This window comes from Echinops telfairi, unplaced genomic scaffold (assembly GCF_000313985.2).
Source record: "Echinops telfairi isolate 266 unplaced genomic scaffold, ASM31398v2 ScPeMD7_2;HRSCAF=8, whole genome shotgun sequence".
Classification (NCBI taxonomy): Eukaryota; Metazoa; Chordata; class Mammalia; order Afrosoricida; family Tenrecidae; genus Echinops; species Echinops telfairi.
Window position 1 is genome coordinate 31,264,008 of NW_022103898.1, and position 21,515 is coordinate 31,285,522.

At 40.7% G+C, this 21,515-nt stretch overlaps 1 protein-coding gene across 1 annotated transcript in view; it reads right to left on the reverse strand.

Moving 5' to 3' along the window:
• CFAP54 (cilia and flagella associated protein 54) overlaps nucleotides 1-21,515 on the reverse strand; it is a 390,102-nt gene that overhangs the window by 62,510 nt on the left and 306,077 nt on the right. Inside the window, exons 62-63 of the mRNA XM_030886291.2 lie at nucleotides 16,335-16,441; nucleotides 6,039-6,177 (exon numbers count right to left, since the gene is read on the reverse strand). Of these exons, the coding sequence (XP_030742151.1) occupies nucleotides 6,039-6,177; nucleotides 16,335-16,441 (246 nt within the window). The remainder of the gene's footprint in view (nucleotides 1-6,038; nucleotides 6,178-16,334; nucleotides 16,442-21,515) is intronic.

The following is a 21,515-nucleotide window of genomic DNA, read 5'->3' on the forward strand; positions in this document are numbered from 1 at the left end:
TTCTCACCCATGCAATTTTCCATTTGCTTAACTCATCTTCAGTAAAAGCTCTTCCTCTGGTGTCCTATTAAGATGGCGCCTTTGAAATCGAGGAAAGAACTAGGAGGAAAAGGGTATTTATAGAGGTCTAAACATAGGCATGTACATATGTAAATATATTTATATATGATGATGGAGAAATAGATCTATGCACATATATTTATAGGTATAGTATTAAGGTAGCAGATGGACATTGGGCCTCCACTCAAGTACTCCCTCAATGCAAGAACACTTTGTTCTATTAAACTGGCATTCCATGATGCTTACCTTCCCAACACGATCGCTGAAGACAAATGGGGGCATAAGCAAATGAGGTGAAGAAAGTTGATGGTGCCTGGCTATCAAAAGATATAGTGTCTGGGGTCTTAAGGGCTTGAAGGTAAGCAAGTGACCATCTAGCTCAGAAGCAACAAAGCCCACATGGAAGAATCACACCAGCCTGTGTGATCATGAGGTGTCAAAGGGATCAGTTATGAGGCATCAAAAAAACAAAAAACCATGTCATTGTGAATGAGGGGGAGTGCAGATTGGGGACCCAAAGCCCATCTGTAGGCAACTGGACATCCCCTTTCAGAAAGGTCATGGGGAAGAGTCGAACCAGTCAGGGTGCAGTGTAGCAACGATGAAACTTACAACTTTCCTCAAGTTCCTAAATACTTCCTCCCCCCTCCCCACCACTATCATGATCCTAATTCTACCTTACAAATCTGGCTAGACCAGAGGATGTACACTGGTACAGATAGGAACTGGAAACACAGGGAATCCAGGACAGATGATCCCTTCAGGACTAGTGGTGAGGGTGGCGATTCCGGGAGGGTGGGGGGAAGGTGGAGTAGAAAGGGGGAACCGATTGCAAGGATCTACATATAACCCCCTCCCTGGGGAACAGACAACAGAAAAGTGGGTGAAGGGAGACATTGGACAGTGTAAGATATGACAAAATAATAATAATTTCTAAATTATCAAGGGTTCATGGGGGGTGGAGCTAGAAAGCAAATGTTTTGAGAATGATGAGGGCAACAAATATACAAATGTACAAATGTGCTTGACACAATGGATGGATGGATGGATTGTGATAAGAGTTGTACGAGCCCCCAGTAAAATGATTTTTTAAAAAATATGGTCCCTATGGAGTCATGCAAAGCAGTCACAAATCTTCTGAGATGACTGCTCTATCTTGAATTTAATGGACCCAGCAAATCCCCTTGGAACCCACTTTTTGGATTGGCTCTTTTTTTGAAGGAATGCTAATGAGACTAAAACAGGTGTATTATTGAGAGAGAACTTGTCTACAGCCATCCACTGATCTTAGATACATGTTTAAACACATTATGTTTGGAATAAATCTGTGCATGAATGAACTGAATGGATCAAGAGGCAGCTGTTTGAACAGAGCAAGGAGGATACCGTGTGGTTTAAAATTCGTTTCAGGTGTGTGTAAGGGCTACATCCTCTCATCATACGTAATCAATTTGTATGCTGACCAAGTAATGCGGGACTAGATTGCCTGAAGAAGGGTGTGGCATCAGGACTGGAAGAAAGCACATTAAAAATCTGCAGGATAAATTATATCATTAATATCACATGCAAGTAAGGTTTTGATGAAAACAATTCAACAACAGTTATAGCAGTCCATCAACCAGGAGTTGCCAGCTCAATTCAGAAGAGGGTGTGGCACAAGGGATATCATGGCTGAGCCAAGAGGCAGCTGTACAGACAGCGCACGGGAATACTGCCTGGTCTGAAATCGGGAAAATCATGTGTCAGCATTGTATTGTTTTCAGCACACTTATTCCATTTGTATGTTGAGTAAATAACTCGAGAAGCCGCCTTGTGGGAAGAAGAAGGTGGCATCGAGATTAAAGGAAGTCTTGGTGACAACCTGGGATCTGCAGATGACACCGCCTTGCTTGCTGGAGACAAGGAGGGCAGGAAACACTTGCTGATGAAAATCAGTATGGATTACAACTCAATGGAACGAAAACCAAAGTCTCACAACCAGACTGATCACCAACATCATGATTAAAGTTGTCAAGGATTTCATCTTACTGGATCCAGAATCCATGCTCATGGAAGCAGCGTCAAGAGATCAAAAGATGTATGGCGCTGGGCAAATCTGTTTCACAAAATCTCTTTCAAGCACTGAAGAGTAAAGAGGTCACGTTGAGGACTAAGTTGCGCCTGTGAGTGAATTGACTCGATGGGAGCACTTCAGGTTTTGGGACACAGACGATGCACGGTATTTTCAATCGCCTCATATACACGTGGAAGTTCAACAGCGAATAAGGAAGACGACAGAAGTATTGATGCCTTTGAATTATGGTGTTGGTGATGAACATGGAAGGAACTGTGGACTGCTAGAAGAACAGATACATCTCCCTTAAAAGTCCAACCAGAATACTCCTAGGAATGTCTTAGGAGTCCAGGATGGCAAGACTGTGCCTCACGTACATTGGACAAGGTATCAGGAAAGAACATTCTTTGGGAAAGGACATCATGTTTGGTTGTCAAAGAAGAGGAAGACCCTCAAAAAGATGGATTGGCACACACAAACACACACACACACACACACACACACACGGAGATTTCAAAATGTTCACGGAAAAATTCTACTACCTTTTAATTCTATTTTTCCACAGACTTTTTGAAGCACCCCACCCCCACCTCCAGCCCTCGATCTTGAGTTTGAGATTTTGGGTCTGTCAGAGGATTCACAATTATTCAGTACATAATTAAACATCTGGTGGTAAATCATGCTGTGGTATCTGAGGAAATTGAAATGGATGTGCAAACAAAATTCCAAGACATCTGTTTTAGGACAAACCCCAGTGTAGCGCACAGAAGCCCTAACTGGTGGAGAGTGGCATTTTGCACCCGGCTAACTATCCTCGTGTGATGGATTGTCAAGCAGCTGGCCTCACGGATTTCACAGTAATGAAAAACGCACCTACTCTTCTCACCCATTCAGGCTAAATGTCAACAGTTATAATCTGAAAATCAGAAGCATATCCAACTTTGACACTTTCAAAAATACAAAATACAAATGAAGTAAATTTAAACCAATCCAAAGATAATAATAAATTCCTCAACATAACAAAAATGCTTTGTGATTGGTAACCAGTCAAATAACAATGTAGCAAAAATGATTTAAGGAACAAAAAATAGACATACCAGACCAAAAGTAAAGAGAAAATTCAGGGAAGTGAAACTGAGGCGAGAATTCAAGTGACTGAGAATTCAACCTGGGACACAGCAATGAGAAGGTCCAGAGTGACGGTTGGGGAGCAGACACAGAGAACAACCGGCCGGATCAGAGCAGGAGCACAGGAGGCTCCAGGAAGAGAAACCCGTATAACGAGATCATGGAGAAGCGTGACCTCGTCCGTCAAATTCAGAGGATATGAACACTTGGGCAAAAACTTAGGAAGGCTGTATGAAAAGCTCATGTGACTACTGAGAAAAAGAAAAGAAAAAAGACAAATCAAGAAAGTAGACATTAGATCAGAAAAAAATAACGATAGTATACTGCTTGACTGAGCTCCAACTACTCGGACAATGTGTAAAGACCCATAAATGTTGTAAAATCTGAAAATACTGACTTAACTAAATTTCCTGATATAACAGTATTGGAGAGAAGGGGACAGGTAAAGGTGGGAAGGAGGATCAAAAGAACCCAAACCCACTGTCATCAGGCTGCCTGGGATTCACGGTGATACCATAGGGAGTGAGCTGAATCACGGGATCCTGTAGAGAGCGTGAGCTGCCTACTATAACTTAAAAAAAAAGTGTTATGTAAAAATAATCCACATAGAAAAAAAATGTTTGAAAACTGATTGTAGTAGTAAACACACAATTCTGTTGGACGTGATTGAACTATGGAATGATTTGATTTATGTATTAATCCCTATTAAAAAATTAAAAGAAAAAAAAAAAAGAATCCCACCCTCACCAAAATAAATAACTGTAAGTCTTTTAGGTTGCCGTTAACACTATTAATCAAGAGTTTTGGCGCATCTTGTTGGCATTGCATGTGGCTTACATGGTCAGTAAAACTCAAGTGAGAATTATAAGGCGGAAATTTTAGGAGCCACTCTTCCTGCCGTAAGGGACTTGTGATGTTTCTAAGGTAGATTCACCCCAGCCTGGATCAATGGAGAGATAGAGCAGGGCCCCATAGAAGCTGATATTTAGTCTTTTATGACTAATATTCCATACTCTTGATTGATGTGATAGCAAATAAGAGCAATAGCTAAAAGAGAGTTGAAACTGATTACCTCCATACAGCAAGACTGTGCAGTTCAGGAGAGATAGAGCAAAAGATTGCTGTGGGAAACTGAGGACAGGGAGGAGGATGTACATGGACCAATGTTCTATGCTCATGATAAAGAGTGTGGAAGGCCAAGAATGATGGAGGAAGACCTTCACATTTGTGAATGGGAGATTAATTCCAGGCACATTCTCCTAACTAAAGATCATTCCCCACAACATCCCCCCATAATAATTCTACTATAAAAATGCTTCTTACAGGCACGTGGCTGATCACTATGCAGCCAGACCCTTATCTATCGGAACAGACATGTCTCTATTGTTCTCCATGCCCAAGAGGTGGTCAACGCCCCTCTGCCTGCCCTCAAGACTGGCATTGGGCTACTCCCACAATGGGCCCAGGCACACTTAGGGTAAGACACTGCCCACCTTGTTTTATATGTGATTGCCTGTGATTGATGAGGCTTGCTAGCTCCAAGATTATATAAGCCTGTTAAAGAATATATTCTCGCTCTCTCTTTCTAATTCCTGGCTTCATGGAAGAGGTGAGCACCCTAAACTCTTTGTCTCTTTATTTTCTTTCAATTGTACAATTGCTCCATAGGACCCTCGTGATTATAAGGCTGGTCCTAACAGATTGCCTCTATCATTGTAAGCCTTTTAACCCTGCTCGATTTTTTTAAAGTGATTGGCCACCATAATTAAGATATCACATTAATGCATCTGTAAAAAATAAAGAGTAGTGTTTGGCGAGAAAATGCATTCATTAAGCCTTTCGTTCTCAGAGGTTAAAGGGTGTGCACTCTATTTCTGAAGGAGGAGGGACACTTTCGGCACCTTTTGGACCCCTCACACTTGTCCCCAGTAGGAGAGGGGAGTAACTTATCTGGCTGGTGAGTTTGGGATGAGCAACATACCATGCAAGGCCCAGCCCTTCTGGGAAAGCTCTGTTGATCGTTTGTGGAGCCACTGCAGCAGAACCGCTATCCTCTGTCTCCTCTTCCAGGAGGCTGGTGCAGGGCGCAGGGAGAACAGGAGCTCTGAAGCTACCCAGATGTGCCCAATGACTATATAACTAGGTGGGCAAATCTTTCCAATGCAAGGCTAAAATATTAATAAACTCATTTGGCCATAGATCTAAAGCCTTGCTCCCTAATCAGCTTTTCAGCGATGATGCTGACAGTTGGATCTGTCTCTTGTGGCTCTTTTCTCAGTTGATGCAAAACATTCTCCTCCCAAACCCAAGCATCCGTCCTCACAAAAACCACTCAACTGGGTGATCAGATGAAGACTAATAAACCTTTTTCATGCGAAAAAATATATGCATATATATACAATCTGTTTATCTGAATTTCTAGTGTTTCCTCACATATGGATAATGAAAATGCTTCAATAATAAAGTTGCAGTGAAAATAATGTTATAACATTACAGATTATTGTTTCTTAGGATTCAGTTACAGATGAGTAATTTCTCTAGAGTAGCTTTGTTCTCATTGGCTGTCAGACTTTTGTAACTCGTATGCTTAGAAGAGCTTTGAAAGACGCATTGCATGCAGGAGAGAGCAGTGCCATGCCTGGTATCAAAGGAGAGAAAGTAGATAGCAAGAGAAACACAGAGCTCAAGTTTGGTTACATCATTGTGTTTTGATGAAATAAAACACCATTTAAGTAATTATGCATAATGCCATTCATCCTACAACAGCCATGCAATTATCCATTATTTAATGACTTACTTCTATTTCTGCATCAATTGGTTTCTCTCCTGCTTCTATTTCAGTTCTGCTTTCATCTGAAGTAACTTCGGGAACTGCTGGCAACACGATTCCAGCTATTTGTGCGATGTTAAATAGTTTCTCGTGAACTGAAATAACACTAAAAGACAACAAAACATTTGTTTTTTTTAGAAAATTATAAGAGGCATTCATTTCCTTTCAGAATCAGTAATATACATTTGGTAAGCCTCCGGTTATTTAAAGATTATACTTCTGATCTCTCCAAAAATCATTTATTCAAACATTCCTTCACTCAGTAAATATTTACTGAGTACATATTGCTGAATACGTATTTACTGAGTGTGTGCTAGCTACATGGGGCTCTTCTGGGGATAGAGACCCAACCACAAACAAATACAGTCCTAACCTTTCTTTTTAAAAAAAATCATTTTATTGGGGGCGCGTACAACTCTTATCACCATCCATACACATATCCATTGTGTCAAGCACTTTTGTACATTTGTTTCCCTCATCATTCTCTAAACATTTGCTTTCTACTTGAGGTCTTGGTATCAGCTCCTCATTTTTCCCCTCCCTCCCTGCTCCTCACATGATAAGTTATAATTTTTTTTCATGTCTTACACTGACTGATGTTTCCCTTCACCCACTTTCTGTTGTCCATCCCCCTAGGAAAGGGTTATATGTAGATCCTTGTAATCTGTTCCCCCTTTCTCCCTCACCTTCCTTCCACCCTCCCAGTATCACCACTCTCACCACTGGTCCTGAGGGGTTCATCTGTCCTGCATTCCCTGTATTTCCAGTTCCTATCTGTACCAGTGTACATCCTCCGGTCCAGCTGGATTTGTAAGGTAGAATTGGGATCATGATAGTGGGAGGGAGGAAGCATTCAAGAACTAGAGGGAAGTTGTATGTTTCATCGTTGCTACACTGCACCCTGATTGACTCGTCTCCTCCCCGCGGCCCTTCTGCAAGGAGATATCCAATTTCCCACAGATGGGCTTTGGGTCCCCACTCCGCACTCCCCCTCATTCGCAATGCTATGTTTTTTAGGTTTTTTTGGTCTTTGATGCCTGATCCCTGATCCCTTCGGTGCCTTGTGATCTCGCAGGCTGGTGTGCTTCTTACATGTGGGCTTTGTTATTTCTCAGCTAGATGGCCACCTGTTTATCTTTAAGCCTTTAAGACTCCAGACGCTATATCTTTTGATAGTCAGGCACCATCAGCTTTCTTCACCGCATTTGCTTATGCACTCGCTTTGTCCTCAATGATCAAATTGGGACAGGCTGGTATGCTTCTTCCATGTGGGTTTTGTTGTTTCTTAGCTAGATGGCCGCTTGTTTATCTTCAGGCCTTTAAGACCTCAGATGCTATATCTTTTGATAGCCAGACATCATCAGCTTACTTCATCACATTAGCTCGTGCACCCATTGTCTTCAGTGATCGTGCCAGGAAGGTGAGCATCTCAGACTGCCGAATTGTTAGAACAAAGTGTTCTTGTGTCAAGGGAGTCTTTGAGTAGGGGCCCACTGTCCATCTGTTTCTTTAATACTAAACCTATAAATATATGTACATAGTTCTATTTCCCCCTCATACTATATAAATATATTTACATCTGTATATGCCTGTATTTAGAAAAAAAGGAGTCCTAATCTTTATACACACTAGTTATACACTCAAAAAATGTAAGAGATCAGACTGATTTAGGTACAATGAATTGAAGGCACATACCCAATGTACTTTATAAGATGAAAATAAAGAAAGAAAATATATATCCACATGAGCAAAATAACCCCCCAAAAGACTTTAGGTAATATTTTAAAAGATATACTCCTATATAAATTTTAATGTTAAACTGTGGTTGACGTGAATTATGACAATTTAGCAATGGCTTGAAAGGTTCAATGAGACCACCAATGATTAAGTGTGTTATCTGTGTGAGAAGAAGAATAAGGAATAAGGAATTCAAAATCATAGAAGGAAGGTAGAGGACACAGTGACAAAGATGCTGAAGATGGAATGTTTCATTGGCCATCGGTCCTTGAGCAGAGCATGCTCTGAAGTCAGAATATGAAATGTTTGAAGGGCAAACAGCCACCAGCATTGGTTGCAGGGGATCCACACACTACAGCCACATTATTTGTGCATGTGTGTTCATTCAGAAAAGGAGAAAGTTTTTCATAAGAAAAAATGAAATGATCCAAAAAAGCACAATGTCATCAAGGATTTATTCACAATGTCAATTACCCAATCTTCCACAGTATGCTGTTACTAAAATTCAAGGGTCTGCTTTGTCTATTTGTGCTATTTACCCATCAACAAGAGGCCAGGTTCAGTAATGCAGAGAAAATGGGGAAGGATATTTGAAAGAACAGGATTAAGACTCAAAGGAATAATCGATGTGAGGTTCTATCACACACTAACCATGGAACGCTCTCTCTGGAGTTCAACCCCACGATTCCTTCTACTGACAGATGAGCATGATAAAACCCACCCATTTAATTCACAGGAGTTTTATAAGGGTCAAATTATATAACTATATAGCGTCAATCATAAAGAACCATAGAGTTATAATTTTAAGATTGTATTCTAAAACACCATTCTTCATTTTAGTAGAGAAACAAATTCTTATTTCTGTTTCAAATATAAGCAGAGCTATCTTTTATAGTATTTGGAACTATAGGAAATATAATCAATTCTTCTATTTTGGGGTTGCAGAATAGAACTCCAGAAGGAAATGGGTCTCTAGCTCTGTGAAGATCCGTTTAGGACCAGGCAAGGTAATGTTGGGCCTTTGTGCAAGGAGCAGGCTCAGACCATCCTCAGGCTCAGCATTAGGGCCAAGGCCCATTACTTAAGTTGCTCCCACCTTTGTAGTCTGTCTTGCTACAGACCTCCTTCACCCACCCCACCCCCCACCCACCCCACAGTTCTTCCCGGGCCTTTCCAAGTCAACGCCTGGATCAGCTTTATTCGACCTCTACCCTGGCACTACAAACAAGCATTCCCTTTGGGTGTGACCAGTCTCTACAGCCTCTGCTCTCATTTATGGACGAGTGGGCACTCTCTTATCTAGTCTGCTGTGATAGGTATAAATGCGGACGACAGAATGGAAGAAGTAGGTAGAGAACTTAATCTTGAGCAAACAGCAGTTATTCAGTGGGGTTTTTTTGTACCATCGAATCGGTTCCAACTCACAGAGCCCCTATGTGCTACAGAATGAAACGCTGCCTGACTTACACCATCTTCACAAGTGTTCTTATGTTTGTGCTCCTTTGTTGCAGCTGATCAATCTATCTTGTCTAAGGTCTTCCCCTTTTTAACTGCCCCTCTGCTTTACTGTGTGTGACGTCCTTCTCTAGGGACTAGAGGCTTGCCTCTCCTGACAACATCTCCAAATCATGTGAGGTGAAGTCTCACCATCTTTGCTCCTAAGAAGCATTCTGGCTGTACTTCTAAGACAGATTGGTTTGTTCTTTTGAACTCATGGGATTTTTAAGGTTCTTCACCAACACCATAATTCAAATGCATCCATTTTCCTCCATTCTTATCCCAGGTACAACATTCACTGTATATGAGGCAATTGAAACCGTAGCTTGGGTCAGGAGCATCCTATTCCTCAAAGTAAGATCCTTGTTTTCCAACCCTTTAAAGTCTTGTGTGGTAGATTTACTAAATGCAATGCTGCTTCCATGAGTACTGATTGTGGACAACATATTTGTGTTATGTGAGACAACACATTTGACAACTTCAACTTTTCCTCCATTTATCATGATGTTACCTACTGATCCAGTTGTGAGAATTTGGGGATTTTTTTTACAATGAGTTGTAATCCATATTGAAGGTTTCAATCCTTGATCTTTCATCAGCAAGTACTTCAAGTCCTCCTCACTTTTAGCAAGCAAGTTTGTCTCATCTGCATACCACAGGTTGTTAATATGTCTTTCTCCAATCCTGATGCCCCATTATTCTTCATATAATCCAGCTTCTCAGATGATTTTCTCAAACTATAGATGAATAAGTGTGACGAGAGGATGCCATCCTGACACGCACCTTTCCTAAGTTTTAAATCATGTAGTATTTATTCCTTTGTTCTGTTTGCACAACTACCTCTTGATCCATGTACAAGTTCCTCATGAGCCCAATGAAGTGTTCTGGAATTCTTATTCTCCTCAAAGCTATCTCGTCTGTTATGACCCACACAGTTTAATGCCTTGGCATAGTCAGTAAAACACAAGTAAACATGTATCTGGTATTCTCTGCTTTAAGCCAAGATCCAATTGGCATCAACAATGATATTCCTTGTTCAATGTCCTCTTTTAAATCCAATCTGAACCCTGGAAGCTCCCGGTCCATATACTATTACAACCATCATTGGATAATCTTCAGCAATATTTTACTTGCGTGTGACATGAATATCATTCTATAATTTGAGCATTGTGTCCGGTCACCTTTTTCTGGAATGGGTACAAATGTGGATCTCTTCCAGTCAGTTGACCAAGTAGCTCTCATCCAAATTTCTTGGCATGGACTAGTGAGTGCTTCCAGCTCTCCATCAGCTTGTTGAAATATTTTAATTGGTAGTCCTTTAAGTCCTGGAGCCTCGTTTTTGGCTAATGTTCTCAGTTCTTACGTTCAATAGTATTGAACTTAAACTTCAATACTATTGGTTTTTTGTTCATATGTTACATCTTGAAATGGTGGAATGTTGACTAGTTTTTTTTTGGGGGGGGGGTTGTACAGCTGTATATTCTTTCCATCTTCTTGATGATTCCTGAATTATTTAATATTGTGTTTATAGAACCTTCCAAAATTGTACTGTAACTCGAGGCTTGAAACTGTTTTTGCATCTTTCAGTTTAAGATATGCTGAGTGTGTTCTCCTTTGGGGGTTTTCTCACTCTAGGTTTCTGCACATTTCATTCTAATATTTTACGTTGTCTTCCAGAGCTGCCTCTGAAACTTTCTGCTCAGCTCTTTAACTTCATCGTTACTTCCTTTTGACCTGCCTGCTCTACCAGGAAGAGCAAGAGTCAGAATCTCTTCAGATGTCCATTTTCATCTTTTTTTTTCTTTATCTTTTTAATGACTTTATTTCTTCTCATGTGATGTACTCTGGATGTCATTCCACAGCTAATCAAGTCTTCTGTCCTTGGTGTTCAATGCAACAAATATGTCCTTGAGATATTCTAAAAATTCTGGTAGAATGTACTTAAGGTCATATTTTGGCTCTCCTGGATTGTTTTAATTTTCTTCAGTTTCAATCTGAACTTAATAGGAGCAATTGGTGGTCCATTCCACAGTCAGCCCCTGGCCTGGTTTTAGCTGCTGATAATGAGCTTCTCCATCGTGTCTTCCCACAGATGTCGTCCATTTGATTTGTATGCATTCTACCTGAGAAGTCTGCCATTTGTATTGTGGAAAAGTATTTATGAGGAAGAAGTCATTGGTCTTGCAAAATTCTAACACGTAATCTGTCACTAAGGCCATATTTTCAAATTACTGTTTCTTCTGCTTTATTTCAAGCTTTTGCATTCCAATTGTCAATAATTATCCATGCATTTTGACTGCATGCTCAATCAATTTCAGACGGAAAACTTTGCTAGAGTTTTTTTCCGTTTCTGAATCACTAGCCTTAGTGATTGGAGCATAAAATTGAATAATAGTTGTAATGATTGGATTTCCTTGTATGTGGGTAGATATTATTCTATTACATTATTCTAAAACATCTTTTTCATGATAAACACAACACCACTCCTCTTGACTCTGTCATTCCTGGCATAGTAAACCATATGATCTTCTGATTCACAATGGCCACTATCAGTTTATTTCCGCTAGAAATAGCACCTAGAATGTGGACCTTTTTGCATTTCATTTCATTTTTGACTACTTCAAGTTTTCCTAGATTCACACTTTGTACATTCCAAGTTCTGATTATGAATTGAGTAGCTCCATCAGCAAATGAAGGTCCTGCTCCATCAGCAAATGAAAGTCCTGAAGACTTCACTCCTGTAGGCTTTACTCCACCTGCACTATTACAGTGGACTCTAATTTGAGAAGGCAGCCCCTGATAGCCTAGTGGTTATTTATAGGACTGGGATCCACAAAGTCAGCAGTTTGAAACTACTAGCTGCTCTGTGGGAGAAAGATGGGGCAGGCCCTGTATGGTCGTCATGAGTTGGAATCAGCTCAATGGCTATGAGTTTTTTTTAAATTTGTTTATTTATTTTTGGTTTTGGTTTTGATTCTGACTCGAGAGGGGTCTCCTGGCACTATCTCTGACAGTACTCTGCTTCTATTCAAGAGGCTTTCAGTATCCGGCAAATTTTCACTGCTACCCATGGGGTTTTCAGTCGCTAATTCCTCAGAAGTAGATGGCCTGTTTCCTCTTTGTCATCTACTCTTCATCTGGAAGCTCTACTGAAATCAATTCACTTTCAGTCATCCTGCTGGTATTTGAAATACCAGTGACATAGCTTCCAGCATCACAGCAACACACAAGTGAGCACAGTCCAACAAACTGACAGGTCAGTGGTAGAGTTATTCAGATCGACCTTAATAACCCTTCCCTACACATGACTCTTTATATATTTTAGTTATCCTGTTGTTGTAAGAAAAACACAAATAACTAGAATATATCTTATGAAAAATTCACTGAGAAGAGAAACGGACATGAATTACAGAAAGAGATTTGCTCAATTTGCAGGTTATCCAAGTTCCTTCTTTCAAGACTTTTTAAAAAAATCGAATTTTCAGAGCCCTGTTAGCATAATTACTCCTTGGCTGCTAACCAGGCGAGGTCAGCAGTTTAAACCCACCAGGAATTCTACTGGAGAAAAAGGAGGCTTTCTACTAAACTGAGTTGTTTACTAAAGGATGGTTCAGAAGAGAATCTCCACATATCAATCTTATACTGCACAAGAACACAAGGCATGCCATTCGTGCACTGGGGTGGTGGGGAATTTTCCATTTTGGCCAGAGCTGCCAGGAACAATTCAGATGTAAGGTCCCTCCTCTCCGAATGCCTCCTTGATAAGAACATTCCCTAATCTGGGGTAATCCCATTGTTGACCGTGAATGCATCAAAACTAAGAACTCCTTGAGATAGAATGAGCCTGTCAATTTGATTATATTCCCTATTACAAAATTATTTTCACTATGTTTTGGATTTGCAAGGCAAGTATATAATGTCATTGCTTAGTTATGCTAGTCTATAGCTTATGGTTAAATTTTTCTGTGTTTCACTGGAGGGGAAAAAAGAAAGAAAAGAAAATAGAGTGAATAACTGAAGGTATGTCAGCTTTGAAACAGCTTTTGTTTTATTCTCTTTCAAGCAAAGCCAAGAAGTCTGCCAAATGGAAAGTGGTGGAGCATGAACAAGACTCCCCAGGGAAGGACAGGGCAGCACCAATCTCCATCCACTAAGGACTTACGAGATGACTCACAGGTCAGAGAGCAGTGTATCTGCTGCTACTGTGACACACGTGGGGCCTGGAAGGACACCTAACATTTACCCGTGCTTTTGGCCTTACGATGCATGTTTTCATATGTGATCTGGCTCCATTCCAACAATAACCCCAAAAGGTAAGCAGATCAGGTATTACTATTTCCATCTTACAAATGAAAAGAATGGGGACAGGGTCCCAAGGGTGATGAACAACAGAGTGAAAAAGAGAGAACTGCTGTATCAGGACTTGATTTATCTTTACGGCTGAGTCTTAGGACAATGTAAGTACCGATCACATTCTATTTCCCCACTCGGTTGCTGTTGTTTCCATGCGATAGCAGGAGTAGACCTTTAAGACATTCTACTGAGTGAAATAGGTCTGCCACAAGAGGACAAACAGGATCCCACTTAGATGAAGTACCCGGAGTACGCAAATATAGAGCGAGCAGAGTCTATTCGAGATCACCAGGAATGGGAAGGAGAAGGAAGAGGGAGCCATTTCTCAGGGGCACTGAGCTTCTGTCAAGGACCATTGAACATTTTGAAAATAGATAATGGTGTTGGATGCACACACAGTGAATGTGATTCATTTCATTTAATTATGCATGTAAATATGAAATAGCAAGTGTTTTAAGTATACGATGGTGAGTCAAAAAAATCACTATTACAAAATCAGAGAAATCTTTATTAAACAAAAATGTAAAAATATAACATTACGATTTCTTGATGTGACCTCCATCTAGGTCTGCATACTTTTGGAGACAGTATTTCCATCTCGCTGACCCATCCCCAGAGAAGTCTGTGCGATTCGATTTACATCATGTGAAAGTAGCAGGTTGGGTATCCTCGAGCAACATATATTCTCTGTTTGGGAAACAACATGAAGTCTGAAGAGGCAAGATTAGGGTGATTGTACGGATGGGCTGAGGTTTCTCAGTGAAATTCTCGTAGGACAGCATGTCATTTGTGAAGAATAAACAGCTGTGTGGTTGTGATGGAAAAAATCCTCAGTGCAATTTTCCTGGCCTTTTTCTCACCAACGCAATTTTCACGTTTCTTAAAACTTCTTCTTAAGAAGGCTCTATGCTTTCCCTGTGTCCTTCAAGAAAATCTGTCCCTTTGTAATTCTGAAACATAGTCGCCGTATGTCTATTGCGCTGGTATCTCTGCCTTGAATTTAACTGGCACAGTCGAGTCCCTCAGAGCCACTGTTTTCCTCGGACCGCGCTCTCCATACTACTTTAGGAAATTTAAAACTTGACCCCTGTTGGGATTTGTGCTATAAAATAATCTTCGGCAGCTTACATTCTGTTTAAAAGTCTGATGAAAAGTCAAGTCCTTGAGCTAGCCGAACTTCACGCAATCATTTGGGCACCCATCCAGCTGAATGAAACCTTGCTGAGGCCAGGGCATTCACTTCATGTTGAAAATGCCTACCCATGTGTGCGCCCAGTCTTAGTGGTTCGCGCATCAACGGTGACGCTACGGCCTTCTTCCCCAGCTTCAGTCTGTCAGCCAGTGTCTTTATGCTCCAAGGTGGAGGTCTTCCCGCTCCTGGTTCATCTTTGAGGTCTTCTAGACATTCCTTAGAATGTTCAACCCATTAAAAAAAACCTGTTGTTTTATATGGAAAAACATTCAAATAATCGTGTTGCATAGCTCCAATGATTGGGGAAGATGTCTGCTTGAGTTTTCTTAAACTTTTGATATTAGCCCTTATGTCAAAATCATTTCTTTCCCCAGAACACAAGAAAAGCACATGCATGCATGTGTGTCACTCTATGGACATTAAGATGAGAATACACTGAGAGTGAATTACTACATCCATTCACTGATTTCACAGACAAGTTTAAGCACATTTTGTTTGAAATAAACCCATGTATGCACAAACAGGAACCTTAGCAGTGATGCTTGCTCTCTCTCTCTCTCTCTGTCACACACACACACACACACACACACACACTCTCTCTCTCTCACACATACACACTCACACACACACACACACACACTCTCTCTCTCACACATACACACTCACACACACACACACAGAGGCTTCAAAAAAGTTTGTGGAAAAGTAGAATTAAGAAATAAGGAAATGCTTTCTCTACCTTTTTTTGCTTGTACTAATTAATTTATTTTTGCATTACCTTGTAGAAGTAACTTTTTTCTCAATATTTTTGTTGTGTATAGTGCAGTACAAAAAATTGTCCAAGCAAGGACAAACATTTCAAAAATAAGAAAATTGGGAAAGTGTAGTAGGAAAAGAGAGAAACCAAGCATGAGCAAATGTTGGAGAGATGTCGTGTTTGATGGAGAGAGAAAAACAGCCTGGCTGTAGCAGACACTGGTGACATAGGAACTATTATAAAATAATGTGCAGTATAGAGGGACAGGTAACACAGTGGGATTGGTGGAGTTTGAATTGGAATTTTCAGCCCAATGCAGAGCCCCAATAGGTTAATTTTGGAACATGTCAATATTATGGGCAAAATATAGTGCGTACAGCTAGCTACCTTATACTATCAAATGATCTTTATGAAATGGTAAGAATTGTTTTCCTGAACATCCTAGGCACTATTATTATTATTCCCATTTTTCTGAAAAAGAGACAGGTACAGAGCGATAATGCCCGAAATTGTGCAGATATTAATGGACACACGTAGAATGTAAACCAAAGCTAACTTCGGAGTTGATGCTCTTCGTCACTGCAATAGATAAGGAAAATGAAGATTCTTCTGAAATTGTTTTGTATCGTTCCTCCTGTGAGCTACCTTGTAAGCCAACGCACACATCTGTCCCATGAGGCATCATCTCAGAGGGTTAGAGGTTTGTGGAGGAGTCACCTGTACTTGCCTGTTCAGTGGGACCCAGAAAGAGCCGACATATAAACTGCTGGAAGTGGGATTTTTCACATCTGAAAACTTCACCGGCTTCAAGTTATAGGCATACAATAATAAAACCTAGAAAAATAAAAGACATAAAACCTGGCATCACAATTATATTTTGCAACTTCTCAATAAGTGTCTCTTCTTTCCAGGGTCACGGTCTCTCTGTGCTGTCACTTGTACCTTCCCTTCCTCTGCTGGTCATCTAACTCAACACACGCACACACCACCCCTTTCCTCGCTTTAACAGAAACAAACACCTCTTGGCAATCAATTCATACTGTAGCAATTTCCTTTGGTTTAAATTCTGACAATATATTTAGCACCAGTCTCTACAATAAAGACTTATTTATAGTTATGGGATCATAAAATGTGAGCTTCATAGAATCTTAAAAGTGCTTTTATCAAAGTCCTTCATTTTGATTATAAGACACACTCAGAGCTGCCGGTCAAAAATAAAGAATTGAACACAAGCATTTGTCTCTACATCAGTGGTTCTCAACCTTCCTAATGCTGCAACTCTTTAATACAGTTCCTCATATTGTGGTGACCCCCCAAACCATAAAATTATTTTCGTTGCTACTTCATCACTGTAACTTTGCTGCTGTTATGAATCCGGTGACCCCTGTGAAGGGATCATTCGACCCTACAGAGGTCGTGACCCACAGGTTGAGAACTGCAGCTCTGCATCCTTGCACACCACACTAAGGCAAGGACAATGGAATATTTTCTAAAGGCATAAATCCACACAGACAGGAAGAACTAAGAGAGGAGGTGGAGCAGACAAGAAATGCGGACACTTTAAAGAAGGACGGACAACAGTCGCAAGAGTGCGATGGGCTCAGCAGAGAGCAAAGTCTCGATCCTAAGAGCTTCAGAGTGGCGCCAACAGGACGCAGCCCATGAGCTCTGGAAGTGCTGAAGAACCAGGCACACGGCGTCCTATCAGGTGGGAGAACGGGAAGACAAATGGAGCAGTTAGATGCCATCCCCCCTCATCCTATCTTGCCCCTTCCTTCATCTCCTCTCTGCGGGCTGGTCTTCCATGTTGCTCTCTCCTGGGATTCAATCAGAGGGGCTGTAGGTGCAGGGGCTTTAGGCACGGAGATGAATAGCCATACTAGGAACCAGACAATGAAGTGAAAGTCTGTATTCTAAACATGATACTTCTCTACCCTCTCTCCCAGCTGGTTCCCAGAATTAGAAAAACAAAACCAAAACAGGCTTACATACCCCTTCTCTAAGCAGGAGTCTAAAATAATTCTCTTTGGGGAAATACACCAGCCAAAGAGAAATGACCTACAGATACTGACATTTTGGTATCACCCAGTGAAACTGCTGGTTCCTTCTGCAGTTATGCTACCATGAGGTTTATAAATCAATGAGCCTGATCCAATGTGCTCTGTAGGGCTTCCCTCTAAACATGACTGGCCAGCTAAGGGTTGTTAGACAAGTAATGAAAGGGAGAGACCAAAATTAGCAAGCGAATAGAACTTGTAGAGTCAGATACAAGACGGAGAGCAGAAGAAAACTCCAGTGAATCCATCGTTCACATCCACAGAGAGAAGGAAACCAACATTGCATCCGTGAAATGAGAATGTCGTTCTATGGAAAGTGAAACAGGAGAAATAATGCTTGAAATTTTAAGAACCAAAACAGAATAATCAATGTCTAGTTAACCAGTTGCTGTCAAGTTGATCTCAACTTTCATCTGTGTCAGAAATAGAATTGTGCTACGTAGGATTTTTTCTGGCTTATTTTCTTGGAAGTAGTCACTAGGCCTATCTTCCAAGATGCCCCTTGTGAACTCGAACCCTCAATTTTTTGGTTATCAACTGAACATCCCAAGCATTTGCATCACACATAAACAAATCTCCAATAAAGTTTTTGAAATATAAAATTGAACATATCCTCCCGAAATTAAAATATAAACTTCAAAAGATAGTTAATAGGGAAGAAAAGGTAAAAAAAATGTAAGACAATCAATCCAAATGGTCCATTATCTGAGTGACAGACATTCCAGAAGGCCATAATGAATAAGGGAAGGAATCGTCCACCAGAAAGTATCTCTGTCAACTGAAGAACAGTCCTTTCCAGATCAGAATGGCACAAAAGACAGCAGACCCACACTCAGGTCCATCCTGGACCTTCACAACACCCAGACAGAGGGAAGATTCCCCAGAGCTTCCAGAGGAAAACACAAAGAACTGGAAATCAGAATATGATGTGACTTCTCAATAGTTGTGGAGGATTATCGGACAGAGTGATACCCCTACATTTTGAGGGGAAATTCCCTTTAACTTAGAATTCTATGCTTAACCAGATAGGGCAACTAGTGATTTCCGTGTTTTTAAATCAGGTAACGTGTATATCAGGGTCCGATCCTTTCTTTATAGTTATTCACTCTGTATGCTGAGCAGATGGACGGTACGAAGAACATGAGATCAGGATCAGTGGGAACCTCACTAGAACGGGTGGTATGCCGACGACAGACCATGCTTCCCCAAAATGAAGATAATTGAAAGCCCTTGCTGATGAAGGTCAAAGATTACATCTGAATGTAAAAACAAACAAAGCTTACACATGGACTTAAGAACATTAGAATGAAGAAGATTACGGCTTCCAACAGTTTTATTCTACTTGAATCAATGATCAACATACATGGAAGAGCAGCAAATTGTGTCACACACACACACATTTCACCACAAACTAAAATAAAAGCTGCACCGGTACTTATGGCTAATGTACATAAGGCTACTTATGTACAACCAAACACCTCCTAGGATTTGGTTTCTTGGGTTAGGGTTATGGTATCAAAGGACACCTACATTCATTGGTCAGCTATTACGACTAGTGCTTCCATTTGGTCTCCTAGCTTCAAAGGTCTTAAAAGCTTTCAGTTGGCCATTCAAGATACAACAATTGATCTCTATTTAGAGCAACAGAGAAAAAAAATCAGGACTAGGAGGAGGAAATGGCATGTGTTCCTAATTACCTCCATTAACCACTACCTCCTTTGTTGTGAAGATCTGCATGGTTGCCAGCTACCATTACTGAATACTCTGATCAAATATTGTATAGAAGAATACTGATGAAAAGGGGGAGAACAGAATAGAATTTCAACTTTTGATGAAATCCACATTTTTAGAGCTACTGAGGCTGGATGAACCCCTGAAGCTATTGCCTTGAGATAATCTGGGAACCTTAATCCAAAATTTTCCTTTGAAATCTTCAAACCAAGCAATAGTTCAACTTAACCAGTAAAGTATCTGCCTTGAACACTATGCTTTTCAATAGAATTATCTGTATGGGATCAAATTGGCAATAGCAACCTGTAAGTCTAGATAGAAAACTTAGTGGGTGGTGATATTGTGTTAATGGGGAAAGTACACTTTGGACAAGAAGGGTGAAAATGGTTGCATAGTTTGAAACCTCTAGTTACTATCACTAAATTGTACATTTAGAAATTGTTAAATTATTTAGTATATGTCTGTGTATACGTTCAACATCAACAACAAAATTAATTATTTTTCCAAGAAATCAAATATTATATTGCATTGGAAAAAGCTAATGTAAAAAACCTCTTGAAAGTTTTAAAATGCAAAGATGTTGCTTTGATAACTAAGATGTGCCTGAATCACATCCTGGTCTTTGCAGTTTGGGACAATGACAAAGAAAAAACGGAAGAATGAATGCAATCAAAGTGTGATGTGGGTGATAAGCGTTAAGTCTTAGACGAAATGCAACTACAGTAGAAAGTTCCTTAGATGAACGGACGTAAGGCTTTGGCTGGCTGGCTTAGTTTCCGTCACCAGGGATGAGGACCCACTAGAAAAGACCGTCATGGTGGGTAAAGAAGACCAGCAGCAAAACCAGGAACCCCCTCAATGAGATGAACTGACACAATAGCCACAACGATGGAATCACACATGCCCGTCAAGGGCGACGTTGAGTTTTGTAAAAGGTCTCCCGGAATCAGAGCCAACTCAATGGCAGCTAACAACCCCCACCCCCACCCCCCAAGTCCTCGAGCCTGAAGCAAACCAAGGAAAGCCTGTGGCATTTCTTATAGCAAATGACATTGATACTTGGATTCTGGCTTCTATTTTATCTTCATTTCTATCAGTCCGTTCCCATAACTACTTTGGCTACATAACAGAGAATCATGAGTCTCCTCTGCAGATGAGGCGGCAGCTTTCATGATCAAGTACCTAATTGTATACCGAGGGTCAGTCCACAGATGGCTTGTGTCTTGTGAACCTGAGAGAGAATCTTGGCATCTGCTCCCAGACCCTCAGACCTTCCTGCTGGTTACCTGTGGTCTCTTTATCCTGCCGTACATTTATCAGAGTCGTTCCGAAAGTCACTTTTTGGCAGTCTGGTAATTCCTTTGAACAAGAAAAACAAATGGAAGGAGAAGGCAGCATTTAGCATGCAGCTGGAAGAGATAGTGAGCCCCGGTGAGAACCGCCAACATTGTGACATAACTAGATGAGAAGGACGTGGCAAAGGGACGAGTGTGTGTGAGCGGGAGAAAGATGCCCACATTGACCGGAGCATGCTGACTCCTCCTCTCCACGGTGATATGTTAAGTGGATCATTGAAAAACAGACATGGAATGTCGAATTTAGCCATAGGACAGAAAACACCATAAAACCCCAAACGCTGAAAGAATTGAAAGTTATTGCACCTGAAGAAGGGCATTTGGGGTGGGAAGGGTTAGCCAGAGGACTGAAACTCACTATTAGTAGTATCAGTTTTTAAAAAAATGGAATTGATTTCTTGCTTTATCACTTTTGTAGCTTATTATAATCCAACCTGGCATATCGTATGCACTCAATAAATGCTCTATTAGTTTGTAAGCAGCTTCATAACACGTGCTATGTTATGAAGAACACAATATTAGGAATCAGAAGATGGAGGGTCTCATTTATGTGTCTATCACTAATGTGTTATGGCAAGACTCAAGTACCTTTATCAATACGAGAATTACGTAGTTCCCTGTAATAGTCCAGGTACTTTGGAGAAACAAATCCACAGCGACTCATGTATAAGAGAGAGTTTTATGTAAAGAAAAGGTGTATCACGAAAACATCCCAACCCAGTGCTGCCCAAGCCCACAAGTCCAACATTAACCCATTAACCCAAC